Here is a 17,114-nt window from a genome sequence, read left to right on the forward strand (position 1 = left end):
CGGTAGTGCGTCACCCTCGAGGGGCTGAGCCAGGTCTGTCAACGCCCTCCACACAAGCGGCACAAGCCGTGGTGGAACGGGGCTCAGACCGGAAGAGGGAGCAAACAGAAGTGAGGTAAAAATGAGCAGCTTAAAATATCCACAAGTATTTAAAAAGATGATGTCTCGAAATTTCTAAAATGAAATTTCAAAGAAAGCAAAACAGTAGTCCCATCACCGCTTGCTAGCGCCTAACTGATCTGGCGCATCCGCTACGTGGGAGTGCAGGAAGCCGGCTATAAGGGTGTAGGACCCGCCCCTGCCGGTAGTGCGTCACCCTCGAGGGGCTGAGCCAGGTCTGTCAACGCCCTCCACACAAGCGGCACAAGCCGTGGTGGAACGGGGCTCAGACCGGAAGAGGGAGCAAACAGAAGTGAGGTAAAAATGAGCAGCTTAAAATATCCACAAGTATTTAAAAAGATGATGTCTCGAAATTTCTAAAATCAAATTTCAAAGAAAGCAAAGCAGTAGTCACATTACCGCTTGCTAGCGCCTAACTGATCTGGCGCATCCGCTACGCGGGAGTGCAGGAAGCCGGCTATAAGGGTGTAGGACCCGCCCCTGCCGGTAGTGCGTCACCCTCGAGGGGCTGAGCCAGGTCTGTCAACGCCCTCCACACAAGCGGCACAAGCCGTGGTGGAACGGGGCTCAGACCGGAAGAGGGAGCAAACAGAAGTGAGGTAAAAATGAGCAGTTTAAAATATCCACAAGTATTTAAAAAGATGATGCCTCGAAATTTCTAAAATCAAATTTCAAAGAAAGCAAAACAGTAGTCACATCACCGCTTGCTAGCGCCTAACTGAACTGGCGCATCCGCCAGTGTGCAGTACAATACTATGGATCAGGGAAGGGCACTGTCTGCAATTAAGGTAATATTTTTGTCAAATGTGAATGCTGCTCGAACTTGTATTTATGGTTCATTAATTGAAAGCCTTTAATATTAGTGTGAGTGCTCTACGTAAATGTTATAAGCTCTGACTGCACTACTGACAATGGTTCCAGTATAAAAATGTGTACACACATTTTCAAAGTTTAGCAATACGAGGCTATATATAATCCCAGAATGCTCTCTGGTCTGATGCAAATATTTGCAGAAGCTTGAAAGCAAGATTGATGATTCTTTGTTTTCAAAATAAAATGTTGACAAAAAAAATTAAAGCAGGAAAAAAAACATTTAGCTAAACTACTGTAAAACCTCAGGTACCATTTCTTTGCAGCATCATTTATTAACATGTGTTGGTGCATGCTAGTATTTCGCAAAAATATTCATAATGGTAAATCAGTGTAACCAGTTTAAATAAGATTATGGGAAACAAAAATAAACAAGCATTGGAAAAATCAGTGTGTCTAAAATTGGTAAGCTTTTTAGTTTTGTCAATGTGTGACTTGTTTTGGCATGGGTTTTGTAAAATCTTATTGGTGTGGGAGCTGCCCGGCCTTCACCATTATAACAAACATAGTAGCAAAAATAGTTTTTGGTCTCAAAAAGCACACATTACCACACAGTTACTAACACTGAACCAAACTACTTTGTGTGCCGATATGCTCTTTGCGAAAGAGCGGAATGCGGTCACTCACAGTGAAGCCAGCAGATACAGAGAGAGAGACAGAATTTTAATAAACGTAAAAGATCGTGCCCAGACTAAAGTAAGGGCCTAATGATAAAGAAAGTCTCAAAAGTGCACCCATGGTATATGTCCTTGCATTAAGTGCAGCTATACGGCTTTTGTGTATTCCCAAGAATTTACAAATGTAGGACAAAAAATAGTACTCCTAGAAAATATTTGTGAACTGCATTTTAGCATGAGCAGATATGCATGTGTAGATTTTCTTATGCAAGTGTTTGGAAATTCTCTTCCCATCCAACCATTTTTCCCCAACTCTGGAAGAAGCCTTATGCCTGGCTTTGTCAGGGGTACATTTCCAACATTTCTCAGTATGGGAAAAGATTAGAGAAGAGTTGATGAAAACCCTTAAAAAATGCAAATTAGTAGGTTTGCACAGACACAAAAGGGCATTCTAACCCTGGAACTATTTGCTTACCACTACCTTCAGCCCCAGTAGGAGATCTGTGGAAATGTGGCAACACAAGGGCATTGCAAGTATTCAAACACTATTATGGTATGAGCCCTGGCATAATCCAAGAAGCTATATCAGAGCTCTTATATAATGAGATTGCTGACATAATTTGTCGCCGCACTACATGGCACCAAAGGGACAAGTGGATTTTGTTACAGGACAAGTAGATTTATGAAGCAACCTGCCCCATGTACAAGTAGATATTTTAATAAATTCCACACTCCTGAAGAGAGAGGACGTAAAGTGGATTAAAGTCCGCTTTACAGACAGGGTCCGCCTTAGTAGAAAGGGGAGGGAAATAATGAAACCATCCATAAGAGCTCATGCTATGTTAATCACTACCCCAACCCTGGAACCATACTTGAACTTTGTTACAAGACCCCTTCACAGATTTTTATTAACAAGATTCAGGTTTAATTTGATCCATTTTTCTGTAGGCTATTACCCTTCATGGAATCATTCGAAAGATGCACCCCCTTGTGACTGCGATAATTTCTCTGAGCAGGATACCATGCATTTTACGATGTTTTGTGGGTTTTATACTGCTGCTAGGAAAAAACATCTATTACCTGTGCTGAGGGAGGCGGGTTTTATTCAAGTTAGACCTGCTTTAATTTACCTCCAGATGTTGGGCAATATTTACATTACTTTTAGTGTTGCCAGTTTCCTAGCCGAAGCTTTTCGTTTTAGAAAAAAACGAGCTCCACTGAACATTTTATTGTAAATAAGGTATCTTTTATTGGTATCAGACACGATGTAGTTTAGTAAATTTCGGGTTTATCCCATTGTATCAATTATGAAATGTGTTTTTAATGTATATGTATTGTATGTGCTTTTTATGGGTTTTTTTGAAAATCGAATAAAGCGTGCTTTGACTGACTGACTCCACAAAGGGTTATATAAAAATATAGTATATATTGTACATAAAATATTACCAAAATGACAAGAATTATAACCCCTGTGCATATTATGCAATTACTGAGGTAATACTCATTATCCTGTCATTGCAAGAACCAAAACAACATACATTATGACATCAGGCATGAAAATGCAGCAGATTATGGGAATAAAATCTCAGAAATGGTCAAATATGACTCGTCGTACGTGAATCACAAATTGTCCACGCTAGTTATGAACATCTGAAACATCTCATACGCCTTAGCAATAGGAGCACCTCCACTCCTGTTCAAGGCATTACGATAATCTCTTTAATGAATATCCCAAGCTCGTCGAGGATTGCCAAACGGGCTCTCTCTCTAGGCTGGGAGTGGAGAGAACAGTGCTCCTAGCAATCCTAGAGCCAGTTCAGTTAATAATTAGGAGAATGCAACTTCCCGTCCACACAGGAAACCTCAGTCATTCTCTTTTAACCATGCTCTCGCCACAAGGCACCGTACCTGCTAGGCTGGTTACCAGGGGTCAATGGGACCCACAACACAGGGTTACAGTGCCAGCTACAGCTGGGCCTTAGGGCTTCTCTGGGGCACTAGAGCCAAGAAGATCTCTAAGTGAGGGCTGCCAATGAAAGCAATGCTGTCTTGGTTCTCCTTCCAGGCCAGCGTTGAAGCTGGAGGTGGGCCTGATGCTGCCAATGCCTTCGTGTTGCCTTGGCGACGCATCTCAATGGGAGGGGTCAGGTGCCCTGGGAGGCGTTTCTTACAGAATTAGACAGCTGTTATCGGAGTGCAGGTATGCTTTGTCGAACCTTTTACTCAGCACAAAGCACTTAAGTTGTAGAAACCAAATCAGCACTCGGTTTAGCAAAGTACAAGGGGACGATTAAACACACTCCCTGTGTGCTCAGGACAGGCACATTGATTTCCAGTTATAAATTCAGCCCATGAGTCAGGTTATCACTGCTGCCTGCCTGGACCATATCAGCCAGTGGATGAAAGCAAGCATCCGATGCCTGAATTTTTTTTAAAATTTTTTTTTTAAACCTTTATTGAGAAACAGGTATAAGTACAAGCGCAGGCCTACAACCACAAGGGCCGGCCGCAAAATCAGAAGAATCAAAAGAGAACAACATCAATGTGTACGGTAGGATGAATACAGGATAGACGAGTAATGAAATCGTTACACAGTAAGCGCCAGGATAAGAAAGGTTTCATTTTATGATGTATAGAGGAGGCAGAAGCCATATCTACCCATGTGTCATGCAACATACTCAGAAAAAGAGGGGGGGGGACGAGAGGGATGCAGCCCCCTACGCAATCAAATCACCACAGTAGAGCAAAGCCCAGATACATCCAATGCCCATCAAAGGTTCAAAAATAAAGGACAAATCGTAGCAAACAAGTAAATGGGTCACCGCATAGACCGCCCTCCCACCCCGAAAAAGGAGAAAGTGCAGACACTTACGAAACGAAGGAGAAAGAACGAAGGGACATAGCCCACCCCCTAGAAAGAAAGCAAAAAAGGGACCATAGAAGAAAACAAACTAAAATAACAAACACCCCCCCCACCCTACATCACTGTAATGGCTATGGCCTATCCCACTAAACAGCGTGCCTGTCGCCCAGAGTCACCCGAAATATAGAAGAGAGAGAAAGGGTATAATAACGAAGGGAAAAAAGAGAAAGGGATAAAAGGAGAGGAAAAAGAGGGAAGAGAAGGAGAGGAGAGAAGAGAGGAGGGGAGCCAGCGATCGAAATACAGAACACCACCCCACCCGCAATAACGGATCACTAGTCGAGGTCAAAAAGGGATACTGAGAAAAGCCTACATAAAGGATGAAGACAGGAACTGTCCAAATGATGAGGCACGGAGATGCCAATTAACAAAACAAAAGTCCCGCAGGCACCCAGGCACGATCATCCCTGTCCACTTCTATGAAAAGCAGAGCAGCCAGACCCCGCCACGGCCAGGAAACAGCATGATACAGTGGGTCCATACCAGTCAAGGAAAGCAAGTGGGATCTTCACGGAACACCGTCTCGGCGAACAAAAAACAGCCAGGAAAACTCGGCAGCAGTCAGAATGCAGAAGTAACCCAAAGATCCACGTGGCCAAGCACAAAGTCCGGGCTGTCCAGCACAAAGCAAAGAAATCAGGATGTAGGAAATACTGCTGCATCGGCACCGGGTCCACTTGATCCCATGGAATCGAACACCCAGCCGGATATCCCAGCACAGCAGCTGGAGAAGTCTCAACAATACCAACTCGGGGAGACGACACCGCGTCACAAAATGGCTGAACAACCATGGCGGCGATCCGCAACTCCAAGTCCCGGCAATGCAAGGACAGGTCGATCCGCAGAGCACCCAGGGCGAACAAGACAGTACTCCGTGTAGGGGCCGCCCGAATCAAACAAGGTCTGGGGAGAGCAAATGCAGCAACGTCCCTGTCTCCAGGAGGAAGACACTCCGAGGGGCCATCCGCCATCTTGTGCATATCGCCCGCCGCCATTGTCGCATCCGCCGCCAAGCCCACCAGGAGTGCCGGAGGTCCCAGGACACACAGCCGATCCGCGGCGGATGGCGCTTGGCGGAGAAAGGAGAGTCACCAGAAGAACGGGCGTGCTCCCCACAACACTCGGGGGAGCCCTGCACCGGATCCCAGGCGGGGCAATCAACAGGAGTGGGCTTCTCACCCGAGGGGTGCCGGACAACGCGGCTTCTCTTCTTCGGGCCGGCAGGCAATCAGGCATCGGGGGTGGGTCCGCTCCGGCGCTTCCGGCTCCCGGCTCTCAGGCTCTCACCATCGGGTCTCTTCAGCGGTTCCGGGCCGCCGGCACTCCGAACACCTCCGGGCAGACACAGCACTCGAGGCCCCGGCGTCAGGGCCGGGAAGGCCAGCAAGGTTACAAGGGCAGAACGCAGAAACCACTGCACGCCAGAGCCCCGGAAAAAGACGGTAAGTGAAGGCTCTTCCCAGGTAACCAAATTCGGAACACCCCGATCAGGATTAAAGACAGGATAGGCGGCGGGGAGGAAGGGATCTCGGAGCGAGGCGTTTATGCGACTGTTCCGATCGCCATCTTGGCTCCTCCCCCTCCGATGCCTGAATTGACCAAAAACCGAAATTCTGATAGTGAACAGAATACAATCTAACTAATTGGTCTCCCGACCTTGGTGTGCCATCAAGCCTCTTAAAGTACGGAAAATTTGGTTTATATTTGATTTAGAAATCTTCTCCAACCCCCAAGTCAATGAGGTGATCAAAGGTTTACCTTACTGTCCTCCCTCCTCTGGCAAATCCGCCCAATTGGCAAACGGGTAGAATTAGCGAGATGCCAGGTGATGGCATTTCTTGAATACTGTAACATCTTCAACACTGGGCTCCCCAATAAACTCACTGGTAAACTTCAAAGACTGCAAACCATGCAGCCAGCACATGCCCAAGCCTTCCTAAAATTGACCTACCAAACCACCCTTGAATATGCTCGTCTAGCTTACAGTGGATTCTAGAACACAATCCAAAGTCCTCTTTACTAGCCATGAAGTCGACTGAGGAAAGAACCAGCATTCCTATAAAACGTGCATCTTACTAAGCCTTCAACACTAACCTGCGCTCTGCAACAGTGAACCTCATCAGAAACGATCTGGATAGTGGGAGTCAACTTTTTGACTCATGGCGACCTTTGACCCTGTCACCAGGTAGGTCGCCCCCTCAGCCGCCACACAGTGCCCCTGTGTCGCCGCTGCCCGCTGTGTCGCCTGTGTTAGCTGCAAGTCCTCTCGTCTGCCTCAGACTTTTTTTTTCCTTGTTTTCCTTTCTGTGCCATTTTTCTGCCTTTCCTTGCTAACTTTTACTGGTCTCCTCTCTCCTTTCTCCGTCGTTCCTAGTTCCCGTGCCCCCCCTGCCCCCCACCCGCTCCCCTCCCTCGCGCTTCCCGCCGCTGCCACCCTGCGGCCCCGCCCCCCTGGTGCTCCATTGGCCACCTCGCTCCCGCCTCCCAGCTGCTCCTCCCTCCCCTAACCCTTCTTATGGAGGCCGCGCACTCCGAAGGGCACCCACGGACTCTTCTCCTGCCAAACCTGCAAATTCACCTGCGTCCGAACCTACATCCCACCACCCAGACCAGGCAACAACAACAACCAACTCAAGTGCATCCTGCTCAACACCCGCTCTGTCCACAAGCACGCCGTCGAACTCTGGGACCTCCTCGACACAACAGCACCAGACGTCGCCTTCCTCCCAGAAACCTGGATGAACACCTCCTCAGTCCCTGACATCTCCATAGCCATCCCGGACGGCTACAAGATCACCCGAAAGGACTGCATCAACCAAACCGGAGGAGGAATCGCCATCATCTACAGGAACACCATCGACATCACGACCAACACCACCGCCGAACACCTACACTTCCAGATCCACACCGACCCCAAGACCACCGTCAGAGGAACCCTCGTCTACAGACCCCTGGGCCCACGTACACAATTCAGTGAAGCCATCGCCGACTTCATCAGCCCACATGCCCTTGCCTCATCAGACTACATCCTCCTAGGGGACCTGAACTTCCACCTGGAGAACAACAATGACAACACCACCACCACCCTGCTCGACAACCTTGCCAACCTCTGACTCAAGCAATTGGTGAACACCCCCACCCACTACGCCGGCCACATGCTCGACCCCATCTTCTCTGCCAGCAGCCACGTTGCCTTCAGCCACTCCACCGGACTACACTGGACCGACCACAGCTGCATCCACTTCACTTTTAAAAAGACCACATCCCACCACCTCCCGCAACAGATCCCCCGTAGATGCTGGAGAAAAAACACCGCAGGCCAGCTAACCACATCACTGAGCCAGAACCCACCTATCACCACCACTGACACCAACGACGCAGCCCACAACCTCACACAGTGGATAGTCAACTGCGCCGACGCCCTTGCAACACTGAAGAACCCTCCAGGCAAGCCCGGCAACAGGAAAACAACATGGTTCACCGACGACCTCAAAGAATCAAAGAAATCCTGCAGATGCCTCGAGAAAACCTGGCACCGCGAACGGACGACAGAAAACATGACAGCCCTCAAGAACGCCACCCGCAAACACCACCAGCTGATCCGCACCACCAAAAACACACACAACAGCAAGGAACTCTTCAGCATCGTAAAAGAGCTCTCCAATCTCAATGCCAACAGCACCGACATCACCCCGTCGCAAGGCCTCTGCAACTCCCTCGCCACGTTCTTCTACCGCAAGACCGCCGATATCCACAACAGCTTCGGCGCACAGACTCCACCCCCAACCACCGAACCAACGCCCCTTACAACCACCCTCAGTGCTCGGACTCCCATCAACACCGAAGACACCGTCCACGCTATGAACACCATCCACTCTGGCTCTCCTTCCGACCTATGCCCTCACTACATCTTCAACAAAGACGACACCATCATCGTTCCCCACCTACGGAATGTCATAAACAACTCCCTCGCATCCGCCACCTTCCCAGAGATCTTAAAGCACGCAGAGATCAACGCCCTACTGAAGAAACCCACAGCGAACCCTAAAGACCTCAAAAACGTCCGCCCCATCTCTCTTCTTCCCTTCCCGGCGAAAGTGATCGAGAAGATCATCAATAAACAGCTGACCGCATTCCTCGAGGCCAATGGATCCCTCGACCCATCCCAGTCCGGATTTCAAGCCAACCACAGCACCGAGACCACCCTCATCGCAGCCACCGATGACATCAGGACCCTACTCGACATCGAGGAAACTACCGCCCTCATCCTCCTAGACCTCTCAGCCGCTTTTGATACAGTCTGCCATCGCACCCTAATAACCCGCCTTCACAACACCGGGATCCAAGGCAAAGCTCTGGACGGGATCACCTCGTTCCTCTCCGACAGAACCCAACGAGTCTGCCTACCCCCCCTTCCGCTCTGTGGCCACCAAGATCATCTGCGGCATACCCCAAGGCTCATCGCTCAGCCCAACCCTCTTCAATATCTACATGAGCCCCCTCACCACCATTGCACGCAAACACAACCTCAACATCATCTCATACGCCGACGACACCCAGCTGATACTCTCCCTCACCAAAGACCCAGCCACCATCAAACTCAACCTCCAGGAAGGAATGAAAAACGTCGCTGAATGGATGAAACTCAGCCGTCTGAAACTGAACTCAGATAAGACGGAGGTCCTCATCCTCGGACCATCCCCATCCGCCTGGGACGACTCCTGGTGGCCCACAGAACTGGGCACCGCACCGACACCCACTGACCACGCACGCAACCTGGGATTCATCCTGGAATCCTCTCTTACGATGACCAAGCAAGTCAACGCCATCTCATCTTCATGCTTCAACACCCTGCGCATGCTCCGTAAGATCTTCCGGTGGATCCCTACCGGAACTAGAAATACGGTCACCCAGGCCCTCGTCACAAGCCGACTAGACTACGGGAACGCCCTATACGCAGGAACCACAATCAAACTTCGGAAAAGACTCCAACACATACAGAACGCATCCGCAAGACTCATCCTCGACATCCCCCACCACAGTCACATATCAGCACACCTGAGAGACCTGCACTGGCTCTCAGTCAGCAAAAGGATCACGTTCAGGCTCCTCACCCACGCACACAACGCGCTCCACCACATAGGCCCGAATACCTCATCAACCGCCTCACGTTCTACACTCTAACACGCAAACTCCGCTCCACCAGCCTCCCCCTCGCCACCGTCCCACGGATCCGCAGAACCACCGCCGGGGGAAGATCATTCTCCTACCTGGCGGCCAAGACGTGGAACTCCCACCCCGCCCACCTACTTCTGACCCAGGACCACCTCACATTCAGGAAACACCTCAAGACCTGGCTCTTCGAGAAGTAGCGGAACTCCCCCCCCTCCCCCCCAGCGCCTTGAGACCCTCTCGGGTGAGTAGCGCGCTCTACAAGTGTATTGATTGATTGATTGATTGATAGGAAAGGTTGGGTCCTAGGCCTCCATGGAATGGTCCTCAAGCCGACAATGGCATTCGCAATAAGACAGCATTGAGATCCTCGTTCCTTCAAGGGAGAGGGGTCTCAACGTCATAAAAGGTGTCTCATTGTGTACTAGGAAAAAAACAGTATTGTTCCTTGGGTTCTGTTTTTAAACCGGAGAATTTACACAGCTAAATCACATACAATCAGTCAACCCTTTCTTTTATCTATCACACTCACTCTAATTAGTCTTTTATACCAATATCTGCTTTAGTAGAACCACAAAAACAACATATGTCGTAGGAAAAAATATCACAGTATTTATTAAATGTCCACAATTAAAAACACATGAATTCGTACTGTTAAAACAAGAGTATTATATGACACCCTAAGGGGATTTAAATGTTTTATAATTTTTATTTATGTTGTTTTTGAGATGATGTATATTATTGTTTAAATGAAATATCACAAATTGATTGAAAAGTTGGAAGTATTGTATTCATATGATACTTTTGTTTTAACAGTACGAATTCATGTGTTTTTAATTGTGGACATTTAATAAATACTGTGATTTTTTTTCCTACGACATATGTTGTTTTTGTGGTTCTACTAAAGCAGATATTGGTATAAAAGACTAATTAGAGTGAGTGTGATAGATAAAAGAAAGGGAAAACTGATTTATGTGATTTAGCTGTGTAAATTCCCCGGTTTGAAAACAGAACCCAAGGAACAATACTGTTTTTTTACTGACTCTACCCAGTTCCTGTGGGTCCAGTGGGTACTCTCTTTCATTTTCTTGAGTCTCATTGTGTACTGACACTGAGGAGAGCACGTAGCAGTTCTTGGGACCCCGCTCCGTTTCATTTGAGGTCCACAGCCTGCCATGCACATTGCAAGATGTCCGACATTGTCTATTTACACTTTGTGAATGGTTACTACCTGCCAGGCTTTGTAATAGTGTCAGCTGTTACATTGCACATGTGCGTACCCTTTACATGTCAATAAGTATAGAGGTGGAGCTCACCTTTGCCGAAGCCTTTCCCGTGTGGTTTGCAAATGTTTATATTGTGTGCAATACAATGCTAAATGGCTATCTCAAATCGCAATGCACTTTTGTGCAGTACAGATGGGGACTTTGCATTTGCAAAATCAGCTGCAGTGGCTTTGAAAATGCAATGTCTTTTTAATCATCTTGCCCAGGATGCTTTATATAGGTCACCAAGATCTCTCACATTTAATAACAAAACAGAAACTAACATTTTGTTTCAGAGTCAATATCGTGTACGGACCCTGTTTACAATGGTACATTTACTGGTGTAAATTTACTTATATGTAAATCTACTCCTGCACCTAGGAGTAACTTTGCTGTTTAACATCTGTGAGTTTACTCCTAGGTGTATACTTACATGTCTCCACCCCCTGGTGGAACCTACTAGATCAGGATTTACAAATATAGCGTTACTACTTGTAACGTTTCACATGTATGCAGAGGGCTTCACCACTGGGGCAAATATCTCCCTATGGTAAAGTATAGGGAAATATATTCATGTTTTTTAACCTTTTTTGTAATAATAGAAGTATTTTATTATAGAGCATTCCTATAAAATAAGTTTATGTATTTATTTTAATTATAAAATGTAATCAAATAAAACGTAACAGCACATTAACTTAAATGTGGATTAATTAATTATTTCGAATATATTTATTTAATTTAAAAATAGCTCTAAATAATAAATGAAAAGAAATCCTAACTACATTAAAACAATTGTAATATAATATACAATAAAATATATTAAAGGTTAAATTCTAATAATTATTTAACAAAAGTCTGAATATTAATTTTAATATTAAAAGAAATCATTACATGACAAAATAATATAATTGTGTATGTGTGTGTTTGTGATTGTTTAAAATTAGGCAAAAACTATATATGGATTTAAATAATACTTGCCGCTAATATTTTCTAAGGGAGTGTGTTGCAATACCTGTGAGCGGCCATGGGTGGTATTGGATATACACCAAGGCTGGGCTGGGTATTTTTATGACTGTTGTGGGTCCTTTTTTGCTGCAGTAATTTTAGCAGTGCTGTTAGTTAACAGTAACAGCCTTACTCTTATTTGGGTGGGTGCTTTGTTTTTGCCTGTCCATCTCTAAACTCCTCTCATTTGGGTGTGAGTAATCCCCATTTTCCAGCCACTCCCCAATCTTCCTTACACATTTACTACTATAACGTAGTCTTTCAAGTGCAAATATCTCTGTACTTGTGGTAGATATCTCCTTATCGAAAACAGGAGAAGTGTAGAAGGAGATCTGAGCACGGAGGTTTGTGAATTGCCTTTTGTAGAGCATGAGTAGTACAACTGTAGCACTACTATACTTACAACAAAATACAGTTTGTGACTAGGACTCATTTTATTACATTCTCTCCTCATTTTGGATACCAGACCTACAATGATTACTAGAACACTTCCGCTCCGAAATATTTCTTCCTCGTGGGGCTTCATTTTGGTTGGATGTCTTTGAGCCTTCTTATTTTTGTTTTTTTTGGAAAAGCTTTAATTATTAATATTTACTGATGAGCAGGCCATGTGCGGTCTCGCTAATGACTGGTACCACACTGTAGATAAGGTCTCACTAATGACTGAAAACAATTCTTAGGGAAAGCCTTCAGAATGAGTCAGTTAAGGTGCCACTAATGAGTGGTAACAACACTCCAGGGCTTTCTTTTCACAAACATCCTGGGAAATACGGTGGTAAAGATGGTGGCAGTAATATCATTTCATTACCACTGTATGTAGTGACAAATACAGGCTGTAAAATTGTTAGCACTGGTCATTTCCGCATCCTCTCTCCTGAGGCTGTTGCCGGCAGTGGTAGAGAGAAATAGCCGAAGTCCATTTTTCCACTCTGCTGTATTATCAGAAGCCACTAAATGACCCAGCCAGACTCCTGAGTAGACACACATTTCAAGATGATATCTCATTGGGTGAACACTCACTAGTAAGTGAACACAATACTACAGGCTAGGCCTAACTAAGAAGTAGTGACAATACTCAGGTGAGGGTTCAATGAACGGCCCGGGGGTGGGGGTGGTCTTGCTGCTTTCCTCCTTGGATGGATGGATGGATGGGTTTTTATATAGCGCAATATCACCGCCAGGTCTCAAAGCGCTTTGCATTGGGAACCCGTCCTGGTTTTCCCCGTGAGATAGCCCCTACTGGGTATCCCCAAGGTGAAAGCCAGGCATCCCGCCGCGGGGGGCCGTAGTGGAGATTAAGCAAGCTATTGCCCAGAGTTGCAGAGTGTGAACCTGTGATTCGAGTAGGCACCGAAGCGAGAATTACCGAGTCCGTGGACATTTTGGGCTCAATACCCTGCCGCGTCGGGAATTGAACCCTGGTCCCGGGTCTGATCTCAGCGTCCGGGTCTGCCTCCTCTAACCAGTGAGCCACACTTCTCCTTCTGTTGATACCCCTCACTCTGAAGCCCACCACAAGTACTGCGCACAGTGCTCCACACAGATCCATGATAAGATCTAGCCAGCTGCTGCCCGATGTAATGCATCACTAAACAACACATTACTATAGTCTAACCTCACCAACAATGCTTAATTTGTGCGAGTGATTTCCTGTGCTCAGCACCGGCGCTTAATTGTCAGCACCAGCTCTAGTGACAGTCCGCCACATGGTGGCGCTGTCTTTTTAATTTTGATATGAGCACAACTGTGTTTATTAAGTCAATATACATTGAAAATTGATAATACCAGCCTCTCATGCCATTATTATAGCTTTGTGTGGCCTGAAATAGTCTGAATTGTCACACGTGTAGGAGTGCGATGGTTAGGTGTTATGTCGGTACTGTCATTGGCAGCGCTGGCAGGGTATGGGTGGTTCAGGCTGCAGTGACCTTCCAAGAAGTGTACCTGGCACTGAATTTCTTTACAAATGAAGTACTGCTCACCGGGCATTATCCAATAATATTTTTGTTCTCACAATATGAAGCACAAGCAAGTCCAATGTAAGTAGACCACTTTGACTCTGGTCAGTGAGCACCCTAGAATCTTAATGGCCCCCTAGAATAGTGGTACAGGACCATATCATTAGTAGTAAAATGCTATACCAGTGTATGTAACATTTGAAGTAGGGTGAAGCATTCCATGGCACTAAAGACAAACATTACTCTATGCGGCATCTCTTACCCTTCTCTCTTCTCCATCCAGAAGCTTCATTGCAATGCCAGGAATGCTGCCAAAAACTGGGAGAAGCTCAAAGAGCAACTACTGTCTGAGAGGGGCCTGTGGGGTGCTCCAGATATCCAGACCACCAGAAGGATGGAACTGAGCCTTCATGAAGGCCCAGCCCGGATGAGGAAGAGGATGAAACTGCGTCATTTCCCGGCAAGCGCCTCCCCCAAAAAGCCAGAGGTATTTATTGCTCTGCACCTCTCATCTTTTAAGTTATCCAGACGGTGAATGTTGAGATAGACAGAATACGCTTAAGAAACAATGCATTGCCTGGCAAGGAGGGACTAAAAAGCCAATTAACGAATTAGTAGCCAGCATTTAAAAAGGACAATGACACAAGCCAATGAAAAAATGGGCAGAGAGTGGGCGGAACTTCCTCTCCATACTCCAATACAGCATGTCTCCCAGAGCAGCGCATGAGCTGCCCAGGCTCGACTGAAAAAATGTGGGAGTGAGTATAACTTTGATGGGATTTGTATCAGCCTCGGTCAGTCTAATGGACCACTGATTACCACAGGACCACTGCTATATATTACATATCCTGTCACAGGCTTCCTTAAACAATTTAGAATCAGACATGTGCATTTTCAAAATGGAGCCCATATTTTGTAATTTCCTCTTTCCTTTCTTAAAATACTACCCAGAACTTGAGAAAGGGATTGTATTTACAGGTTTGCAACAGCAACAATTGCAAACAGCTGCTCTCCCTGCAGAAATACCTCCATATTTCACAGAGTGAGCACTCACAGCAAGCAATCCAATCCCTCTCTAGAGTGGGTTGCTTAACGCCTTAACTGCAGCAAAAATTCTGACGCGGTGCGGGGCGTTCTATTGAGTGGGCGGGGCCGCGTCGGGAGCACTATGGAGTTAGTGCTCACGACGGCCGTTGGCCGACGGGCGCAGGGAAAGGGTTAAAGCGATTACCTCTCCAAGACGTTTTTATAAATATGGGACCAAGCGGTGCATTTTACAAAACATTTTACCAATATGCTGGCCATGAAGACATACATTTTATCACTGAATACACAAGATCGTGTTTCTGCAGCAATAAATGTATTATTACTTCATTACACCATTCTGTGTTTCTTAAAACACTGGATGCTCAGTAGACAAATTGTTTTGTTTAGAAAAATCAGTATCACACGGGGAGCATAGTCATCATCAGCCTGCCAGTATTAGAAAAAATCACCAATGTTAAAATGTGACAGGATATATAATATCTAGCAGTGGTCATATGGCAGCCAGTGCTGCATTAGACTGTCCGAGGATGATGCAAATCCCATCAGAGTTATGCTCCCTCCCATCTTTTTTTTAATTGGCTCCTGGTTAAGTTATTGGACTGATGAGCTCTGGGATGCAACTGCAAGGGTAGGGGGTAAAGAAACCTTACTAGACGGTGAGCACTAAAGTGAGTGTTACCCTTCACTGCATTTACCACAATGCACCTGGGTGAATTGTGTGCTGGTATACCAGGCAGTGAACGCCCTTACACCCTTTTTGTGATTGTTACCCTCAGAGTTGTGATCATCTTATGGTAGGGTGATCTCATCCTAGGCTTGGATTGGCCTCTATAAATGCTGTTAGAAATAACCATATGATGTCCATTTTTGAATGGTGACTGCTAGTTACCAGGAGAATGCGATCCCTTTTCTTGCCTTGTCTCCGTGCTCATGATTAGCAGCCATTGACCTGGCTTGGGGCATATGTACGCGACAAAGTTATAGACTGTCTTGCAAACTGTTGTCTTGGACGCTGTAGGCTTCTCAGGCTTTTGGCTCAACCCCTGTAGCCATCCCTCTTGGGTGCCACTTGTTGTCAGACCCATTAATATTTAATCTGGAGTTGGAATTTAATTGAGGAAGGCTAACAACCGGGAAATAATATCTGGACCTCGGTGATCTCTCAAGGCGTGCATGCAAATAATCTTTTCTCAGCCAAAAATGTGGCATTTGTGTAACACAGAGGTTTCTGCTCTCTTAACCAGTGTCCTCTGCGACCACTCCTGTAGTGTCTGGTTAATTCTGTAAAACCATATGTATATTTGCATATCAGAGAAAGTTTTCTTTGTCTCCAAACATAAAATATTGGTGTGACCGCTTCGTGTAGAGGTATCCTATACTGTCTATTCATACCATATATGTTCTTTCAGGTACAACAGCTGAATGGAAAGGGTGTGCTCTCTGACAGTACGGGGCAGCAAGGTAAGGCTTGATTGACATCTCGGATATGAAAGAAGATGACAGGTGACAGAGGAGTGTGTGAAGATACAATACTGCCCCCAAACAAATGTGTGGAAATGACACTTTAAATCAAGTCACCTAAACTTTCATTTTTGTAGCCATTGCAAAAAGTAGTGGCTTTACTAGGAATTAGAATTGAGGAATACCAGAGAGTTAAAACGGAGAAATTATATGTGAAACTGAACTCACCTCTGGACAGTGTTGAGAGTTTACTGAACTTACTGCGTTTACGCAAAATACATTTTTGCCATGATTACGAGTCAGTTGGTGTTAGACCTGACAGCCCTAATGTGGTCTAGTCCACCACCTTTTGCCTTCCTCCTCCACTTTTCTGACCTCGTTCTTAGCTGGTACTAGAACTCTACACACTTTACCACTACTAACCAGTGTTAAAGTGCTCTTGCCCCTAAACATGGTAATATTGGTTCATTCCCAATTGGCACATTCAATTTACTTATAAGTCTTTAGTAAAGTGGTAATACATGTACCCAGGGCCTGTAAACTAAATGCTACTAATAGGCTTGAAGCACTGATTGTGCCACCCACATAAGTAGACCATGTCTCAGATCTACCATTGCAGAGCCTCTGTGTGAAGTTCATACTGTCATGTCGACCTCACAAAATAAACCTTTTGCCA

The 17,114-nt window shown here is 46.0% G+C and overlaps 1 protein-coding gene across 2 annotated transcripts in view; it reads left to right on the plus strand.

The window, feature by feature from the left end:
* Positions 1–17,114, plus strand: part of WDFY4 (WDFY family member 4) — a 1,018,342-nt gene that overhangs the window by 683,763 nt on the left and 317,465 nt on the right. For both annotated transcript variants that reach the window (XM_078642707.1, XM_078642708.1), the window contains 2 exons: positions 14,214–14,417; positions 16,387–16,438. In XM_078642707.1, the coding sequence (XP_078498833.1) occupies positions 14,214–14,417; positions 16,387–16,438 (256 nt within the window). The remainder of the gene's footprint in view (positions 1–14,213; positions 14,418–16,386; positions 16,439–17,114) is intronic.

The sequence above is a fragment of the Lissotriton helveticus genome, chromosome 5_1, assembly GCF_964261635.1.
Source record: "Lissotriton helveticus chromosome 5_1, aLisHel1.1, whole genome shotgun sequence".
Taxonomy (NCBI): domain Eukaryota; kingdom Metazoa; phylum Chordata; class Amphibia; order Caudata; family Salamandridae; genus Lissotriton; species Lissotriton helveticus.